The sequence below is a fragment of the Microcebus murinus genome, chromosome 1 (assembly GCF_040939455.1).
Source record: "Microcebus murinus isolate Inina chromosome 1, M.murinus_Inina_mat1.0, whole genome shotgun sequence".
In the NCBI taxonomy this organism is placed as follows: Eukaryota; Metazoa; Chordata; class Mammalia; order Primates; family Cheirogaleidae; genus Microcebus; species Microcebus murinus.
The window spans coordinates 89,942,427-89,961,878 of NC_134104.1; the positions used below are offsets into that span (position 1 = coordinate 89,942,427).

The following is a 19,452-nucleotide window of genomic DNA, read 5'->3' on the forward strand; positions in this document are numbered from 1 at the left end:
AGTTGACAAATGAACTCTTTGGGCTGAGGAGTGAATCATGAGTTTTGGAGCTGTGATCAGCTCATACATGGAATAGGATGAACCTCAACTTCACCTATCCCAGTTATTAGTTCCCTTTAGTGCTTAATAAGTACCTGTGAGATTTGTTCTTAATGTATTTGGGAGCCTGAAAGATATTTTTCCTTATCATATTAATTTGTCTTTAAAAATCTGGACTTTTCCTAAAAAATCATAAAATCATAGCATTTTCTAGCTGAAAGGCACTTCAAAATATTTTCTGATTGAACATTCCCCAGTGGTTCTATGAGCTACTTCTGAATTACAAGGGATCTTTGATAAAAGAGTATGGTGAGGTAGCACCTGTGGAAGATGGCATCTCATGCTTGGAGGTTCACAGAGCACATTAAAGGCCCTGGCAATTTCAAGCTTACTTTGTAGAAAATGGGTAATGAGGCCACCAAATTTCAGATTAACTGCATGTCATTCAACTCTGCTCTCTCAATAGTCTCACTTTTTTTGACAGTCACATTTCAAAGTGGTACATACATCACATCTTCAGACTTTTATCAGTACACACACATCCTGAAAACATATTTTATGTTTTTCCCCTTCTCTGCATCTATACATTATTGTTCATCTCTTATGTTAATTGAAGCTGTAAAATATATCTTCACTGGTTTCAAATCTGTGAGCTTGTGTTCCCAGGCAAGATGAAGGATGAATTTTAAAAAAGCTCGTTTTGTAATTGCCTGTAAGGTACACTTCCTTTTCACTAATTTGGTGTCACAATAGGTCATCCCCAAACTAACCCCTATCTCCCTTCATATTTTTCTCTGTTCTCTACTCTTCTGAGACTGAGAACTTCGCTGCCAAAGTCATATTCTTAGCAACAAATATAATTTGGCTGCTGGAGAAAAAAGAATAGAACACAGCACAAAGCAGATGGAGAGAAATGGCAGCAGCCAGCAGGACAGACCAAAGAACACAGGCTGTCTTCCAGGTCCTGCCCCACCCTGGAGGCATCTGAGTCTTTATGCTGCCAACTCCCTCAACTGGGCTGTCTTTATTTTTCCACCAGCACTGGAGTCCAGCCTCACACTAATTCCCCTGAGCAATTTTTCTATTCCCTTTACTTCCTCCTCTAGTTCCATCTCAGCAGTCATAATTCCTTACAAAAACAGGTTTTCACAAGTTCTCCATATTCTGGTCCATGACCTAAAGCCCCAGACAGATGTTCATCCTGTGCTGAACTCACAGCAGCCAGGGGAATCACTGCAGAAAACAAAATCTTTGCTCTAATAAGTAAAACTGTCTTAGAGTTGAGACCAGTTCCCAACCCACTTGAAACTTGTCTTTGACAACTCGAACAGAATAGATCAGGGAGGAAAAAAAATCACAAGCTGCAATCTAAAACGGACTGTTTTATACCATGTTTGAATAAGCTGAAAAATAGGACCAACTGATTTAGGTAGAACATTTTAAAACACTGTTTGCTATCAATGAATGGTTTCTGAAGATGATCTCAGGTCTTTGCTTATGGAAACTTGACATGCATCATTTTTCTCCCTTGGTAGAAAGTCAGGAAGTGAGAAAGTACATTTTATGCAGCATTGTCACCAAAAAGTTGACACATATAATGAAAGTAGGCAGTTGACTTAATGTCTGTGGGTTTTAATATTAAACTACATTGAAAAATGTACTACTGAATTGCATTAAAAATAGCACAATTTTGCAAATTGCTTATGCTTCTTATCACTGTAGAAGAGCTACAGTTTGACCATAAGTGGGTGGTATGGGGACTACCCTACTGGGAAATCTGAAATTATAGAAGGGCCAGATGTCTGGAGATGTGGGTCTCTGCAGCTCTGTTAGCCACAGATATGTGACCTTCTGAGTATATGAATTTGCTTTTCTGACACTCTGTTTCATCACCATCGAAAAGAATAATAATAACTGCCCTACCTTACTCATATGGATATATGTGAAAGCAGTCTGTAAATTATAAAGCACCAGTTCATGTAAGAAATTATTATAGCATTTTGAGGATATTCATCATCTGGGAATATGCTGCTCATTGTAAATGTAAGCAAGATTTAAAAAGAAGCACAATATTCGAATCAACTGTTTCAGAATATTTATACTATAAATGGAAATTTTTTTTAGTGTATTATGGGGGTACAAGTGTTAAGGTTACTATATTGCGCATGCCCCGCTCCCCCTTCGAGTCAGAGCCTCAAGCGTGTCTGTCCCCCAAACGTTGCACATCTCACTCATTGTTTGTATAGACCCATCCCCTCCACCCCCACCTGCCTGACACCCGATAAATGTTATTCCTGTATGTCCACTGAGGTGTTGATAACGTTAATACCAATTTGCTGGTGAGTACATGTGGTGCTTGTTTTTCCATTCTTGAGATACTAAATGGAAATGTTTTAATTCAAAATACATGTACATATTCCTTATTTTAAATTACTAGATGGCTACTGCTAGATAAGAAAACTTGCTTTGGTTTCTTACCACTGGCTCTTGTGCATCCTGTGACAGGTACAGGCACATGATAAAAACACTGCTATCTAGAGATGTCCTGCCAGAAACCTATAGCTGACTCCTGCAAGGAATCAAATTTTAGATTCCCCATTATTGATCTGATAACCATCTCCCCCCAAAATAGAAAACAAAATAAAAGGTATTCTAATTTCAGTGTTATTTTGTTTTGTTTTAATTTTCAGCACTATTTACTTTGTTGTTCTTTGAATGTATACAAGTTTTCTAATTGAAATCACTGATTGTTAATCGAATAAAAATGTTACCAGATAGTTTTTGAGTCTTTCCACATAATAGGTGCTTTACCTATGTTACTTCATTCAATCTTCATATCAATCTTATGGAGTTGGATCCATAATTACCCCATTCTACAGATGAGGTGGCTGAGGACTAGTGAGGTTAAGTAGCTTAGCCAAGTCACATGGCTACTGATGGGTAAAATGGGCTCAAACCATGTCTTTAGGACTTCAACATGTGTTTTTTCTTGCTAAGCTACAAAGCTTCCCTCACTTCAAGAGAAGTAGAAATTTTCTAACATTAAGCCTCCTAGAAATCTATAGATGATACTTTATTTTAAAATTTAGAAAATCAGGTGAATGTTTTATTTTTTTAAATAATTGGTTGGTAAATAAAAATTTCTTAGGTTTCAAGAAAAAAAATCTATGTATCCATAATTTTGTACCAAGCTGAAAAGACATGCTGGGCATGTTTCAGCAGCATTATCTTAAAAAAAATTTAAACTCCAGTTATAAAAAAAAGAATAAAAAACCTTTTAACAAAGTATATCAATTACTGGTTTCACATTTTTTCTTATGGGATAACTTCCAAGGTCTATGAAATTCCTGGAGAAGAGGTTACATTGGGCCACAGATGACAATGGATCATGGCAGGAGAACTCTTGATTTATATCATTTAATTGCTTTTAATCTGTTCCAAAAATTGTATCAATGGTAATCTCAACGGATAGAGAATGTAAAGATTAGCACAGGGCAGGGGCCAGCAATCATCTTGAGCCTGAGCATGTGCCCTGGCAGAGAGAGGAAGGGGGAGAGAGATTCAGAAAGAAAAATGAGACTGAAACTGGCTAGGTTTTGTATTATCTTATTTAGGGGCCACCAAGGGATGTATATGTCTGCCAAAGGTTATCGGGTCCAGGGTGAAGTCTAAGTCAAACATGCCGGGCTAACCGTTAGCACTCTCACATTTGAAAGCTAGCTATTTTCAAAAGCTAGCCAGTGAAAACATTATATGTGTGTTCTTATAGCATATATAATATGTCATAATCTATAAAATCACACAAATAATAATTCGGTGCTAAAGAGAGCCTGCAATCCTAGTGGACTAGCAATACAGGCAGGGAAACTGAAGCCCTAAAAGATCTCTGCATTTAAAAGATTTGCCAAACACAAAACAAAAAGAGGTATGTCGCAAACCCTAAGAAGCTACAGATCCAATTCGAACACAATTGATACCACCATAGCATAAAGTTCTCTTCACACACACACACAAAAAAAAAACCCACTAAGCCCTGACCACAATTCTTATTTCTGACAGTATTCACTGCTGCAAAATCTACAATGAGAAGATTTATAGCAGCTCTTGAAGTTTATGGTAATGAAATGTGACCTATAAATCTCAAATTCTCAAAAAATAAAGTGCCTTGTCACGAGAGAAGCACGTTGAGCTTCTTTGAGACCTTACAGATCCTGAGACCCAGTCGTGAGTGGACTGTGCTTCTCCTAACTGCCCTCCATGCTCGGGAGGAACGAAGGGGTGAAGGAGGCAGGGGCTTGCAGGAGAGAACAAGAAGAGGGTTGCAGAGACATGTTACACTGTGACCCATCTACGTGGTGAATTAGTTCTCTGCTTTTAAAGGTACAAGCAGCATTAAAAATATTAATTTTAAAAAGCCCACACTCTCAGCACCCCAAAAAATTCACTCTTTTGATTTTTTATTTCCTTTTCTGGCCATGTACATATTTCTCTCTTCTTTTGAATTGTAACTTATTTTCTTTTCCTATAAACTCACCTGAATTTCTGGCTCAAGCCTCATTTCCACACAATAGGAGGAGATTTAGTTAAGGCACTTCCTGATCAATGTGGCCAAATTCAGTGATTTCTCATTATTTCTTCTTGGTATTCAGGGTCAGGGTGCTACCTTTGCCTCCCCTCCTTCCACATCCCCATCCTTGGGCTAGATGCTAAGGGGCCCAGTGTCTTTGGAAAGGGGCTTCCAGATCTTAGCATTGCTTTCCTCAGCCTGTTCACCCATCTGCTTAATGTAACTTGGGGACATAGACTTCTCCTTTCAGACCTGCTTCTCTGCCATTTCTCCTGTGTTCCTGCTGCAATCATGTGCTGCTGGACTATACCCTCCATGTTTCTCTGGGGTTCACCTGGAAGCAAGGCTCAGACCTTCATGGCTCTCATAGCCTCCCATTTGAAGGGGAGTGGGATCTTTCTTATTTTCCCTGGAATTCTGCTTGAGACCAAAGGCCAGAGTCCCTACACTGAGTATTGCTCTGATTTCTTTACACACCTGCCTCAGCTTAGAGAATCTCTCTCTAGTTCTCCAAATCTAAGAAGTCAACATCTTTGTGCCCTGGTTCTTTTGTGAGGAGGCCACACAAGGAGTAATGCCTGCTTCATATGTCCAGGCACAGCATGGGGATGTTAACACATTTAAGGGGAAAATGATTTAATAGTTCACAGTATCAGCCTGTTACAGTTGTGTTGTCTTATAATTGTAACTTTGCACTGGGGCCATTTTAACACAGTACCAGAAGTATTTTGCAACTGAGCCATCATAGTGGTCCTTCTTGGTTGTAAAATGCTCATTCCACTGAATAGCTATAACATAATTTACTTAACCATCCTTCTATTACTGGACATTTGTTTCCAATTTTTAGCTATTATACATAGCACTGCATAAGAATTAGTGAAACTTAAAAGCAAAACTTATATTAACAAGAAGCCTGAAAATTCAATTTTATAAAATTGCTCTCAGTCAATGTGGATGAAGGAACTGCCTGCACGATGGTATTTATCTGTGGCGTAGTGATTATTCATGATCTTAAAAGCAAGATTGTAAATAATTTTGCACATTGGGGGCTCAGGTTCTCACCCGAAGCTGACTGCTGTCATTTGCACAGCCCCTGTGGTATGAGGATACAGTGTTTCAGAAGGAGATTAGAATCCTCAGCAGCTGGGATTGTTGTCTTCTCTGGGTTGGATCAAGGAAGCAGATTGGACATACTGTCTCATAGAATTTTCTCTTTATTGGCTTGTATGCAACCACAACTTTATGGTTTGAAATTCCAGAGCCCTTTTTCTACAGCAATGAAAAATCTAAGGAGTTTCTGCTAGTTCGCTGAACACAGTTTAAAATTTTCATCATTCAGGAAATTCATGAACTACTGCATTGCAAAATAGCAAAGGCCTTGATATGGAACTGAGAAGTCCTAAAAACAAGAAAATATGAATATTCTTATTCCTACAAACTAAAATTTGCAAGAATGTTTTATAAGATTTTTATAGGACATTTCTCAATATCCCACATATGAGATCTCCATTTTGTAGTCATTTTTGCTTCAAAAAAAAAAAAAAAAAAACAGAGATAAAGTGGAACCATCTCTTACAAACAACACCACAAAGATTTGGTGTTCAAGACCAGCAATACCACTTCTAAGATTTTTCCAACAAATGTAAAAAATGGCTTACATGAGTCAACATAAATATCAAAATAGTTAATTCAAAATAGCAAAAAAATTGGAAACAATTTAGGTGCCTATCAATAGAGAACTGGTTTAAATATTAAGGTACAGATATGGTAGAATACTATATCCCTGTTGTTAAAAAATAAGTAAGTCTTTATTTTTGCTGTGGAAGGATTTCCAAGACATCCTGTTAAATGATAAAAATAATGTTCAGAAAAATGTTTATAGTGTCCTAACATTTGTGTAGGAGGAAGGAGTATCTATATATGCTTATATATTCATAGATTATTTCTTTAAGAACATTGAAGAAACTGGTAACAGGAGTTGCCTTCAGGGAGGGGAAACAGGGCCTGGGGACAAAAGAGTCAAAGAGAACTTTTTTTGCACCATATAATCTTCTAACTCTTAAATTTTTTACTATAAGCATATGTTATCCATTAGAAAATAATTTATTTGGCTGCTCCTCAAAATGCTAAACGTAAAATAACCATATGACCCAGCGATTCCATTTCTGAGTATATGCCCCAAAGAACTGAAAACAAAGACTCCAGCAGAAACAGTGCATTGATATCGATAGCATTATTATTATTATATTATAATAATTATAGTATTATATATATTATAGTAATAATTACTATTATCGTGATAGCCAAAAGTAGAAACAACCCACGTGTCCATCAACAGGTGAATGTGGTATATACATACCCTGTATTTCAGCCATAAAAAAGAGGGCATTCTGACATGTGCTGCCCCATCGTCAACCCTTGAGGATGTTATGTCGAGTGAAATAAGTCAGACATAAAAGGACGAGTATTGTATGAGTCCACTCAACATAAAAAATTCAGAATAAGTAAATTCATGGAGACAGAAAGTAGATTAGAGGTTGCGAGGAGCTGTGGGGAAGGGAGATGGGGTAGCTATCACTTAATAGTTACAGAGCTTCTGTTTGGGATGGTGAAAAAGTTTCGGGAATAGATATAGCTGTGATGGTTGCACAACATTGTGAATGTAACGAATGCCACTGAACTGTATGCTTAACAAAATGGGTAAAATGGCAAGTTTTATATTATATATTTTACCACAATAAAAATCCGAATAAAATGTAACTTAAAGAAAAAAAGTGGGCCGGGCGAGATGGCTCACGCCTGTAATCCTAGCACTCTGGGAGGCCGAGGCAGGCGGATTGCTCGAGGTCAGGAGTTCGACCAGCCTGAGAGCATGAGCGAGACCCTGTCTCTACCATAAATAGAAAGAAATTAATTGGCCAACTAATATATATAGAAAAAATAAGCTGGGCATGGTGGCGCATGCCTGTAGTCCCAGCTACTCGGGAGGCTGAGGCAGCAGGATTGCTTGAGCCCAGGAGTTTGAGGTTGCTGTGAGCCAGGCTGACGCCACGGCACTCACTCTAGCCTGGGCGACAAAGTGAGAATCTGTCTCAAAAAAAAGAAAAAAAGTCCTGTGCAGCTTAACCTCTTCTCTACCACAGATTTTCCCAGAAACATTCTTCCAACCTGACCCCATACTCCCAAAACAAGTAGTACCGAGTGCATGGTTGTGCAAGGGTGCTCTACTGGGCAGTGCTAAAACAGAAAGCTACGTGGACAGATGGCCAGTGTTTCAAAGGAGCTTATCACATAGACTAGGCAGCAGACAGAGGCAAAGCAGAAAGAGTACCGAGCAGACGTTCCGGCCGTGTGCTATGAGTACAGAGGTGGGAGTAAGCCAAGTCTTACTGGAAGATCCAGGAAGTAGCCTTGAAGGTGACCTGGAAGACACGGATTCATTCGAGGCTCAGAGAGCTGATGAGCCGAGTTGCACTGGCCTGGAGGTCCACCTCTGAGCAAAGGGCAGCGGTAGTCTCCTGTCGCTGATGTAGGTGAGGATCTCTCTGTAAGATGACTCTGGAAAGGGAGTTGAAGCCAAATGCTGTCAATTTTGAAGCGTCCGGGCTTTTAAATCCTGGCTATGGGGAAATAGCTTAGGTATTCTTTCTGTTCTTTTCCACTATCTTATTTACCACTTAGAGATGTAAGCCTTTTACCCTAATCAAGCAGCAACCTTTAACAGCTGACATGTTTTGAATGTTTTCTTTCCGACTCAAACTATGTTTGCCATCTAGTGATTAATCCATGTCATTACAACGACCTACTTAAAATTCCTTGTTTCTTAGCACTGCAGCCAAGCTCACGGCCCTCCAATTTTCCATTCCTTTGGCAATCGCTTCTGCCCTGAACTTCATTTTCCACATGCTGTTATATGTACACTGACATTCAGAGACATCAGTCATAAAAATCTGATCCCTCAGAGAGTCGTAATAATATTCACATGAAGAAAATATTTAGCTGTTTAGGAGAAAATGAGCTTTAAAAATTAAAGATTATGAAAAGTTTAAGGAGGCTCAGATTTAAAACTTAACTAGTAGGAACACCTTTGTGTGAGTATACACCTCTCAGATATACTGGCAAGATTCGCTAACCACAGTGGATAGCACATTCTTTTCCAGGCTTTTTCTTCTTCCTGCATATCTTACAAATGGAGACAAAGACTTTTGATAGTTTCTGACTCCAAATTACCAGTACCTATTTGAACATAATTTTTCAAATTTCTGAATTTCTGAATGCAGGTCAAAGTGGGGAGCTATACTTTCTTCTCCTGTTGTTATATCATTAGATAGAATTCCTTTTCCTTCAAAGATTGTCAGTAATCAGTTGGGAGAGTGGGCCATGAAATACTGTGTTATATGTGCGAGGGATTTAAAAATAAACATTAGTCACTCAGAATTCTTAAAGAGCTAAGGGTAATATTTTACAGCTGAAACCTCAGAGTTTCTAAATATGTATGATAACTTCTGTATTGGAAAATATACTGGATCCAGTATGTCCTTTTGCCTATGAGATCTAAGCTGTGAGAACTGATTTACTCAACAATTATTAACTGAATGCACACTGTTTGCCAGACTGATTTTGGTACTGTGGGTCCAACTTGTTACACATATAACTATTATGATACCATCTGTTTTGAAAACTTTGTTATAATCTCCCTCCCCTTTCCATGAGATCCAAGTAAGGCTTCCTTACACTGAATTTTGTCCTACAAAGGATTATGCTGTAGAGAGTTAATGGGTAAAGTTTCTACTTTACTGTCAGGTTCAGATTATTGTTCAGGCTATGAATTGATAGCCTGGATTTCTGGCCTCCAATCCAACAGCACCCTCGTCCTACACCAAGCCCTGAAATGTGACGGAATGTATTATAGGAAGCCATTCACTCAATCCCTAAAACAGTGTGAACTGCTTGGCAGTCATTTTAACCTAATGCTTTATCTTTTTTTGGTGAATTTCTCTGCATCTTAATTTCTTAGGGAAAGCCAGAAATACCGGGTGTATGTGGTGATACCACTTCTGCCAGGGTTTGAAGGAGACATTTCAACTGGCGGAGGAAATGCCCTACAGGCAATAATGCACTTCAACTACAGGTACCAAAATTCTAAATTGTCTGTTTTGAGCTTTCAATCAGTCATGCATATAAGTGGGTAAAGGCAACGGCAATGTTTCTTCACATCCATTCAGTGGAGTGGTGAACAGATGAACACCTTTTATTTTACTCTCAAATCTTGTCCTGTTTCCCAGGTGGTAAAATTAACATAAAACCTAAAAGTATAAAATAGTAGGCCTAGTACACATGGCAAATACAAATATAAAAGAGCTAAAATAGTAGTCTCTCTTATGTTCATTGTCTATGTATTTAATATAATGCTGATTTTAAATTATCTTTAAGTGGTTATGTAGTTACTGAGCTTTACATATTCTTTGCAATAGGTAGAGAAAAGAAAAAAATTAAATGCCTAAAATGGTATGATATGCACCTGTTTGGTTATGATGGTTTAGACAGCAAGTCCTCTGACAAGGTTGGTAATGATAGCCTCTGTTAGTAAATGAAGCCTGAAGAGTCTTTCCTGTCTCGGCATTTTCATTCTGTCTTCACTACCACATCTTTATTAAGATTTTAGAGAAAATCCTGTGCTTGATATTTTAAGAAGCCGAGTTCTCATATTCAATAAAAAAAAAAGGCACACTTGGGTTCCCCTGAGGCTTCAGATGTGGCCAGTGGAGCACTGTGAAGAGGGTTGGGAGGTGCCAGCAGGGCAGCAGGGGTAGAGTAGCAGTGTGGAAAGGCACGAAAAGGCACTGGAAAGAGAACAGAAGCAATGAGGTGAGTGGGCAAGGCCTGGGCATGAGTCCAGCTCCCAGTTAGAAGCCCTGGATCCTGAGATACAAGAGAGCTCAACTCAGTAGCACACTCTCAGTAAGTCAGAGCAAAGACTAGATCCTGGAGGTTTTCTTTTAATATCACTTGTTTTTCTGAATGACTTGTAGTTTCTCACCTTTCTAATCACATCCTTTTCAAAGGTGGCAGAGAAAAAATGAGACCTTACAAAAAAAACACTCGGTGTGCAAAGCAGATAAGGACTCAGGGCCCTGGTCAAATTGGGGGTGGTGGCTTAGATGCCCTCCTGCTTGGGACCCTTTACTAAAAATGCCTCCTGCAGAATCTGTGCACAGTTTGAGTACACCACTGTAGTGGAATTTTTTATTTTAATCCTCTTGTTTCTCACCAACGTTTCAAGTTTGTATTTATCTATCTGCCTGGGTTGCAAGTAAAGTTTTTTTGTTTGTTTGTTTCCTCTAGAATAATTTTGCCTAATTGCAGTTTGCCTAGTTACTTTAACTGTGCTTTGGTAAAAGATTTGCCCATTACTAATGTTATCTGATTTACAACATGACAAAGCTTTCCAAGTATTTAAGGCACTGACATAATGTTTAATTGAATTGCATCCACTTCATTTGCCATTCTAATATTAATTTTGGAATATTGTCAATTGCAATTATATTCTATGACTATTTTCTTGAGTTTGAACCAGCTGAATGAAATAACATGTTTGGCTTTTGTTCAGCAACCAAAACTATAACCTTTAATTATGCAAAAAACATCTCTATTTGCTAGCATCATCTTTAATAATGTCATCATATCCCAGACATAACTATATTTTTCATTACTTTTATAGAGCAAGCAGATGGAACATATAATTTTTTGGTTTTGTCAGTCTTTATAATTCATTAACTATTATCAAAGTCTTAAGAAACAAAATCATTAGCAGAGTGAGTTCAGGCTGTATTTTTCACTTTTAAGGGATTTTGCTGACTTTACAGAGACAACCCATTATAATAGTTTAATTCCTAAATTATTCTGCTAAGTGTTTGCCCTTTTTACCTCTGAAAGTAGTGTGATTCTGAAAGTATCCTTATCTACTGATACATTCTAAATTTATCTTTGCTGTCACCAAATTTTGTAAGAAAGAAAGTTCATTCATAACCTATCTTTTTTTCTAATAGCTTCTCTTTCTGAAATCTAACATCAATTTTGTAACTTTTCCATTTACCCATCTCAGAACAACTGTATTCTCCCATTAGTTACATTACAAAAGTGATATTCATATATTATTTTTTTAGCTTTTAAAAATATATGTAACATCTTCTCATGGAAGTACTTGTTCTGTTTTTACTTGTCTCAGGATTAAACCTAGAGAGATAATTATTTCTTTCCATATTTCCAGAACCATGTGCAGAGGAGAAAATTCCATCCTTGGACAGTTAAAAGAAGAGCGTAAGTAACTGCTTTTTTTCCCTCACATGGTTGTTTTTCAGTATGAAAGTGAGGTATCAGTAACCATTAATATTTTCAGTGTGATTATAGAATTCAGCTCATAAAAGGTACCCCAAAAAATAATCAACTGAGGTAAAGTATTTATTCTCATTAAGTTGCCCAAACTAATTTTCAAATGAAGACACCAAGACTTGAGGTGCATACATAGGTAGTAAGAAATAAGTGTCTTCATAATTTTTACTTATTTTTTATTATTTATTTATAGTAATTCTGTTGCAGATAACTGAGATTTGTAAGGCATTTAACAGAGACCCTGCATGTGTATTCTCCACTGATCCTACAACATAGTCCTGGAGAGTAGGCGGGACAGGTGTCATCCCTGCTTTAAAGATGAGGAAAGAAATGCTATGTGGTCACAGGTATTTATGTGGCTCCCTATATATGCAGAATTTCCAGAGTTCTTACAACCCTTTTTTATATTTAGGGAAGAAAGCCTATCATACACCTATTCTGCTGCCACTCACAGTTGACTGACCTTTAAGAGTATTGTACTAGAAGTAGATAGAGAAGAAAAAAACAACAGAAATACCTTTCGCTTCCGTAGTTCTTCATACTTTTCAAATGGAAATGTCTCAGATATCTTCTTAACTGATCCTCCTACCTAAGTCTTGGCTACAATATATTGTAACTATAGGTTTACTTATCTATATCTTCCTGAGTTAACTGAGTTGAGCAAATAGTAGATGCTCAATAATAGTCTACAATTCTGTGCAGTAGGTACAAACATAGCTGGAGTCAGAACCCAAGTTGTATGACTGCCAGTTCAACTTGGATCCAGATTATGAAAACTTGGACCCTTGCATTAAAAAGACTAGATTTTATCTAGAAGACAAGAGGAGGCTGGTGGAAGCCTCTGAGCCCCTGGAGTGAACTCATCAAAGTGGTGTTTATATGAAGATTCACTTATTGTTGGTAAGCAGGGTGGAGAGAGGCTGGTGGCAGGCAAGAGATAATGGTGCGTTGGTAATGGAAAAGGGGGATCATGTGTGGATAAGACTGTGAAGGAAGACTCTGAGACTCTGAGGGGACGTGGGAACAGGAGAGTAAGGGAAGTCTCAGAGGATTCTAAGAATTTCAATCCAATTGACCAAGAAAGTGGAGTTCTGCAAGGAGGTCTGGAGAAGCCAGAGGGAGCCGTCATAATCACGTGATGCCATGTGGTACGGCCTTCAGATATAATATAAACCCCAATTGAATTTTTGGAAGAAATATTTTGTTTTATACTGGTAGCCCCCTAAATGGGGTACACTAGATAATGTATTGAATGTCGAGAGAAAATATTAGACCTTCCAAGTATGTATATTTTTAACTTGAAAATAAGGAATTGGGCCATTAGCAGGAATGGCAGTGTAAGGATCTCCAAAAATACAACCCTCCATAAAAGCAACAAAAACATTGAGAAAAATTGTCAAAGCAACATTTCCAGTTTTCAATTTTCAGTTGATTCTGGAAATTAACCAAGTATTTGTAATAATCCAAGGAGTTAATTCAAGAAAAGCAACGGAATCTTGGTAAAAAACAGCAGGCTTTGTGGCATTTTTAACTTGCCATAGACCCACACCCCTTCTCCTCAACTCCATAATAGTCTTAAAAACCCAGAACTCCTCAATCATGGTGAAAATCAGCCACCCAGAAGTGCCTGGCCACCATCGGAGAAAGCAGAGGAGTCTGGAAGCTCCCATCCCATGGTAATTCTCAGAGTATTGTCATTATTTGACCTGTCTGGCAATTCTCTTTAAACCACTATTCAAAGAATTCATATTTGTTTCACTTGACTCAGAACTTGCTTAGTATAAATAGCCTTTTACCTGGGTATTTATCAAAAGTAATCAGCAACAATTATTTAACATCACAGCTGCCTGAGGCAGTGACAACAATTGAGCAAACAAGAAGCTGACTAAAACAACTTAAAAGGAAAAGCTGGGGCAAGAGAATCACAGGGGGCATTAGAAAGCTCCAACATATTCCCGGGAATGTAAAAGGCTATGAGTAAGGGTAGGGCTTTGTGTATGCACAGGGCTATGCACATGCTCAGGAAAAACTTGAGAAGGCCCTAAACTCACACCTCTGGCTGACCTTGAGGCATCGTGCAAGCAGAAAGTGAAGCCTAAGGCAGAATTATCAACTGATGCCTGAGCATTTTTAAGGCACACCTCCCCCCCCACACACAGAGACACTCAGTAAAAGTGTGAGAGACTCATTTGTTCCAAGCATTGAAGAAATCATATAAAGTAGGTCTCCAGCTGCAATGGAACGAAATTATAACAAAGGAAATTTTGGAAATTTACAAATAGGTGAAAACTAAACAACACACTTCTAAATAATCATAGAATCAAAGAAAATACTTCAAAAGACAGTAGAAAATATTTTGAGATGGATGAAATAAAAAACATCATATCAAAACTTATGAGAGACAGCTAAAGCAATGCTTAGAGGAAAATTTATAGCTATAAACATTTATATTAAGAAAGAGGAAAGATCTTAAATCAATAACCTAACCTTAAATCTTAAGTAACTAGAAAAAGAAGGGCAAACTAAACCCAAAGCAAGCAGAATGAAAGAAATAATGGAGATTGAAGGGGAAAGAAATTAGATAATAGAAAAACAACAGGGAAAATCAGAGGAACCAAAAGATGGATCTTTGAAGAGATCAACAAAATTGACAAACCTTTTAGCTGGGCTGACTAAGTAAAAAATAGAGAAGATTCAAATGACCAAAATCATGAAATAAGAGGAAACATTACTACTGACCTTACAGAAATAAAAAGGAGTATGAGAGAATACTATCAACTATTGTGTGCCAACAAATTAGTTAACCTAGATTGATGGGCAAATTCCTATAAAGACACCTATTGGTCAGAGTTCTCCAGAGAAACAGAATCAGTAGGGTATGTATAAGAAGAGATATTAATATATTATGAGGAATTGGCTGGCATGATTTTAGAAGCTGGGAAGTCCCACAGTCTGCAAGCCAGAAACCCAGGAAAGGTGGTGGTATAATTCCAGTCCAAGTCTGAAGGCTTGAGAATGGGGGAGCCAATGGTGTCAATCCCAGTAAAAGGGTCAGAAAAGATCAATATTCCAGTTCAAGCAAGAAGGCAGGAAATACAAAGGGTGAATTCTTCCTTCATCTCCCTTTTGTTCTATTCAACCTCTTAATGGGTTGGATAATGCCTACCCACTTGGGGTAGGGCCGCATGAAATGCTAATCTCATCCAGAAACTTCCTCACAGACACACTCAGGAATGTTTAATCTGGGCACTCCTTGGCCCAGTCAATTCCCTACATACAATTAACCATCACAGACACAAACTTTCAGAACTGATTCCAGAAAAAAATAAAAAACTCTGAATAGACCAATAATAAAGAGATGAATTTAACAATCAACAGTCTTCTTACAAAGAAAAGCTCAGGCCCAGATGACTATGCTAGTTACTTCTACCATCTAAAAGAATTAACTCCAATCCTTCACAAACTTTTCCAAAAAAATACAAGAGAGAGGAATACAGTTATGTGCCACATAAATGATGTTTAGGTAAACAACAGACTGCATATACAATGGTGGTTCCATAAGATTATAATGGAGCTGAAAAATTCCTATTACCTAGTCTACAGAAGTGTACAGTAATGTTTTAGGCCTTCAAATTCATTTACTACTCACTCACTCACTTACTCACCCAGAGCAAAATATCATTGAAAGAAATTAAGGCAAAGCTAAAGAAATGGAATGATATTCTGAGTTAAGGGACTGGAAAACTTAACATTATTAAGATGGCAATATTTCCCAAATTGATCTATAGATTCAACACAATCCCTTTCAAAATCTCCACAGCCACAGCCTTTTTTGCAGAAATTGACAAGATAATCCTAAAATTCATGTGGAATTTCAAGGTATTTAGCATTTTCAAAACAATCTTGAATAAGAAGAACAAATTGGAGGACTTACACTCCTGATTTCAAAACTTGCAACAAACCTACAATAACAGATCAATGGAGTAGAATTGAGAATTCAGAAAGAACCTTTATGACTACAGTCAATTAGATTTCAGCAAAAGTGCCATGAAAATTCAATGGAGAAAGAAATCTTTTCAACAAATAGTTCTGGATACAACTAGAAATCCACATGCAAAACAAAATTGAAGTGAACGCCTATCTCATACCATATACAAAAATTAACTCAACATAGATCAAAAGCCTAAATGTAAGAGCTAAAACTATAAATCTCCTAGAATAAAACATAGGCATAAATCAATGACCTTGGAGGATTAAGCAATGATTTCTTGGTTTTTATATCAAAAGCACAAGCAAACATATAAAAATAGATAAATTGGATTTCATAAAACATGAAAGATTTTGTGCTTCAACGAACATAGCCAAGAAAGTGGAAAAAAAAACACAGAATAGGAGAAAATGTTTGCAAATCACTTATATAATATGGGACTAGTATCCAGAATATATAAATAATTCTTACGATTCAGGCCGGGCTCATGCCTGTAATCCTAGCACTCTGGGAGGCTGAAGCAGTCAGATCGCTTGAGCTCAGGAGTTCGAGACCAGCCTGAGCAAGAGCAAGACCCCATCTCTACTAAGAAAATAGAAAGAAATTAGCTGGACAGCTAAAAATATATTTAAAAAATTAGCTGGGCATGGTGGCGCATGCCTATAGTCCCAGCTACTCGGGAGGCTGAGGCAGTAGGATTGCTTGAGCCCAGGAGTTTGAGGTTGCTGTGAGCTAGGCTGATGCCACGGCACTCACTCTAGCCCAGGCAACAGAGTGATACTCTGTGTCAATAATAATAATAATAATTCTTACAATTCAATAATAAAAAGAAAAATAACCCAATTAAAAAATGGACAAAAGATCAGATTAGACATTTTTTCAAAGATACACACATGGCCAATAAGCACATGACAAAAACAGTCAACATCACCAGTAATAGGAAAATTCAAATCAAAACCATAATGAGATACAACTTCACACCTTCACATCCACCAGGATGGCTATACTAATAATAATATAAAGTATTGGCAAGGATGTGAAAATAGTGGAACCACATACATAACTGTTAGGAATACAAAATGGTGCAGCTTCTTTGGAAAAACAGTTTGGTAGCTCCTCAGAAGTTAAACATAGATATCTTGTAACTCAACAATTCTACTTTTTAGTATATACTTAAGAGTATTAAAAACATATGCCCACATAAGAACTTGTACATGAATGTTCATAGCAGCATTGTTTAGAATAGCCAAAAAATAGAAACAACCCTGTGTTATTAACCAATGAATATATAAGCAAAATGTGGCATATCCATATAGTGGTGTATTATTTAGACATAAAAAGGAATGTACTGATACATGCTACAACATGTATGAACATTGAAAACATTATACTAAGTAAAAAAAAAAAAAACAAGTGCGAAAATCCATGTATTGTCTGATTCCATTTTTATGAAATGCCTTTAGTAGGCACATCTGTAGAGATAGTAAGGATTAGTGGTTGCTAGGGTCTGGGGGAGTGGAATGGGGAGTGACTGTTGAGTATGGGATTTCTTTGATGATAAAATGTTTTAAAATTAGGTAGTGGTGATGGTTATACAGCTTTATGAATACACCATTTTTAAAAACCTATTGAATTGTAAAGGAAAGAATTTTATGCTAAAATTTATGAATTTTAAGAATTTTAAGAATTTTTAAATTATTTAAATTATTATTTAAATTATTTTTAAATTATTTTTAAATTTTTAAGTTATTTGGAGGTTTTAAGAATAATGACAAACTTTTAGTACATGTATATAATTTAAAAATATACATATATATACACATACACATTGGTGCTATGTGTTCAGTAATTTTCTACTGATGGTTTGCTCAATCTATAAAACTTCAGAAAACCACTTTAAACATAATACATGTACATCACCAATAACAAATGCTTTCAAAAGTTGTATCTAATTTTATCCAGGACAGAGAAGATTACCATCTTATTCTCTCTATCTATATTTCCTAATGGGTTAAAATGAAGATGGCAGTGAATGAGTAAGTCTATAAAAGACATATTGATAAAACAAAATTGTGAAAGTCATTAAATGCTGGCAGTGGCTTGTAAAAATGTAAAAGTGAGGTTATAGGAGAATAAAAAGTCAAAACAAGCTTATTATTTAGTTTCTTAACAGCAAAAAAGTACTGGCTGGATACAAAGCATTTCCTTTGGCTCTAGACTCTGTTCCAAGCCTTTGCCTATTCAGGGGGAAAAATGGATTTTAATGCAAGAAGTAATTTCAGCGTTAAGTCCATTTATGAAAAGATTTCCCAGTACCCTGGGAACAAGTCAAAATAAGGCATCTCAGTGGGGAAAATGTTCACATTCTAAACATGGTCAAAACAGATTAATGACATAATGCCCTTTTCTGAAGTACAAGGTTGTATTGTTTTGTTTTTGTATATGTAGTGGGTTTTAAATACATGAACTAACTAATCTCTAATTGGATAGAAAAATATAGTGCTCTACTGTTTTAATTATTTATAATAACAAAACTACTGCTATGAATATGTTAAAATTCCTGAAAAGAAAGACAGCAGCTATTAATGTATAATTATCTGATGCTCCAGGTGTCAGAGATTTCATGATTAAAGCATTTCTTTATTGTTTTTATAATTTTTGTGAATTATAGCACTTTAGCAACCAATTTAGTATAATTTAAGATAAGGGCCAGAGGTCTTTAATCAGGATTAGGAATGTACCTACACCAAGTGTTAAAAGTTTCCAAGTAACAACTGTAAAAACTCTTGAATGTCCTTCCACAAAATCTCCTTATTAACATCGAGTCTATTGTATTGAATTTCTCTTCTTCTGAGGTACACATACACCAGTCTCACAACAGATATGTCCTGGGACCCGAGTAAATCTCCAGATTCTCAAGATAACTCCATGACATTGGAACTCTCTCTGCTATTTACTCATCTATTGCTTTATATTAATGCTTGAACATGCTCCTGGCTTTCTCACACTTTCTACAAAAGGCACTTGTTTCCCCAGAATATCCTCAACATAAATTCACATCACCAACTTTGTACCAATTACATGTTGAGCTAGTTTTCTTCACAGAATAAAGTACTGGCCAAAATATAATATTTTCTTAATTTGCTTTTTCTTCTTTCCTTGTAAAGCACATGGTGGTTCTTTCATGTCATAAATGGGTATCCACATTGCATTTGACATACCACACTTGTGAATTCATCCAAAATGTTCACTTTCTGGCCAGGAACTGTTATCATCTTTCTTTCACATCTGTTATTGGTACTAACTGTTAGTTTTCTTCCCAGGGCCATTTTTTCACAAAGAAATAAAGATGGTATCACTTCATAAGAGTTTCTGCATAGCCAAGGATGAGTGGGAAGTAGGTATGGACTGAGAGGCCCTCTGACTACTCTGTCTCAATTGGACACACCCAAATTGAAGTATATTC

General features: G+C 36.9%; 1 protein-coding gene across 4 annotated transcripts in view; it reads left to right on the top strand.

Moving 5' to 3' along the window:
* PLD1 (phospholipase D1) overlaps window positions 1-19,452 on the top strand; it is a 209,030-nt gene that overhangs the window by 160,566 nt on the left and 29,012 nt on the right. For all 4 annotated transcript variants that reach the window (XM_012736396.3, XM_012736400.3, XM_012736399.3 and 1 more), the window contains 2 exons: window positions 9,624-9,737; window positions 11,877-11,926. In XM_012736396.3, the coding sequence (XP_012591850.2) occupies window positions 9,624-9,737; window positions 11,877-11,926 (164 nt within the window). The remainder of the gene's footprint in view (window positions 1-9,623; window positions 9,738-11,876; window positions 11,927-19,452) is intronic.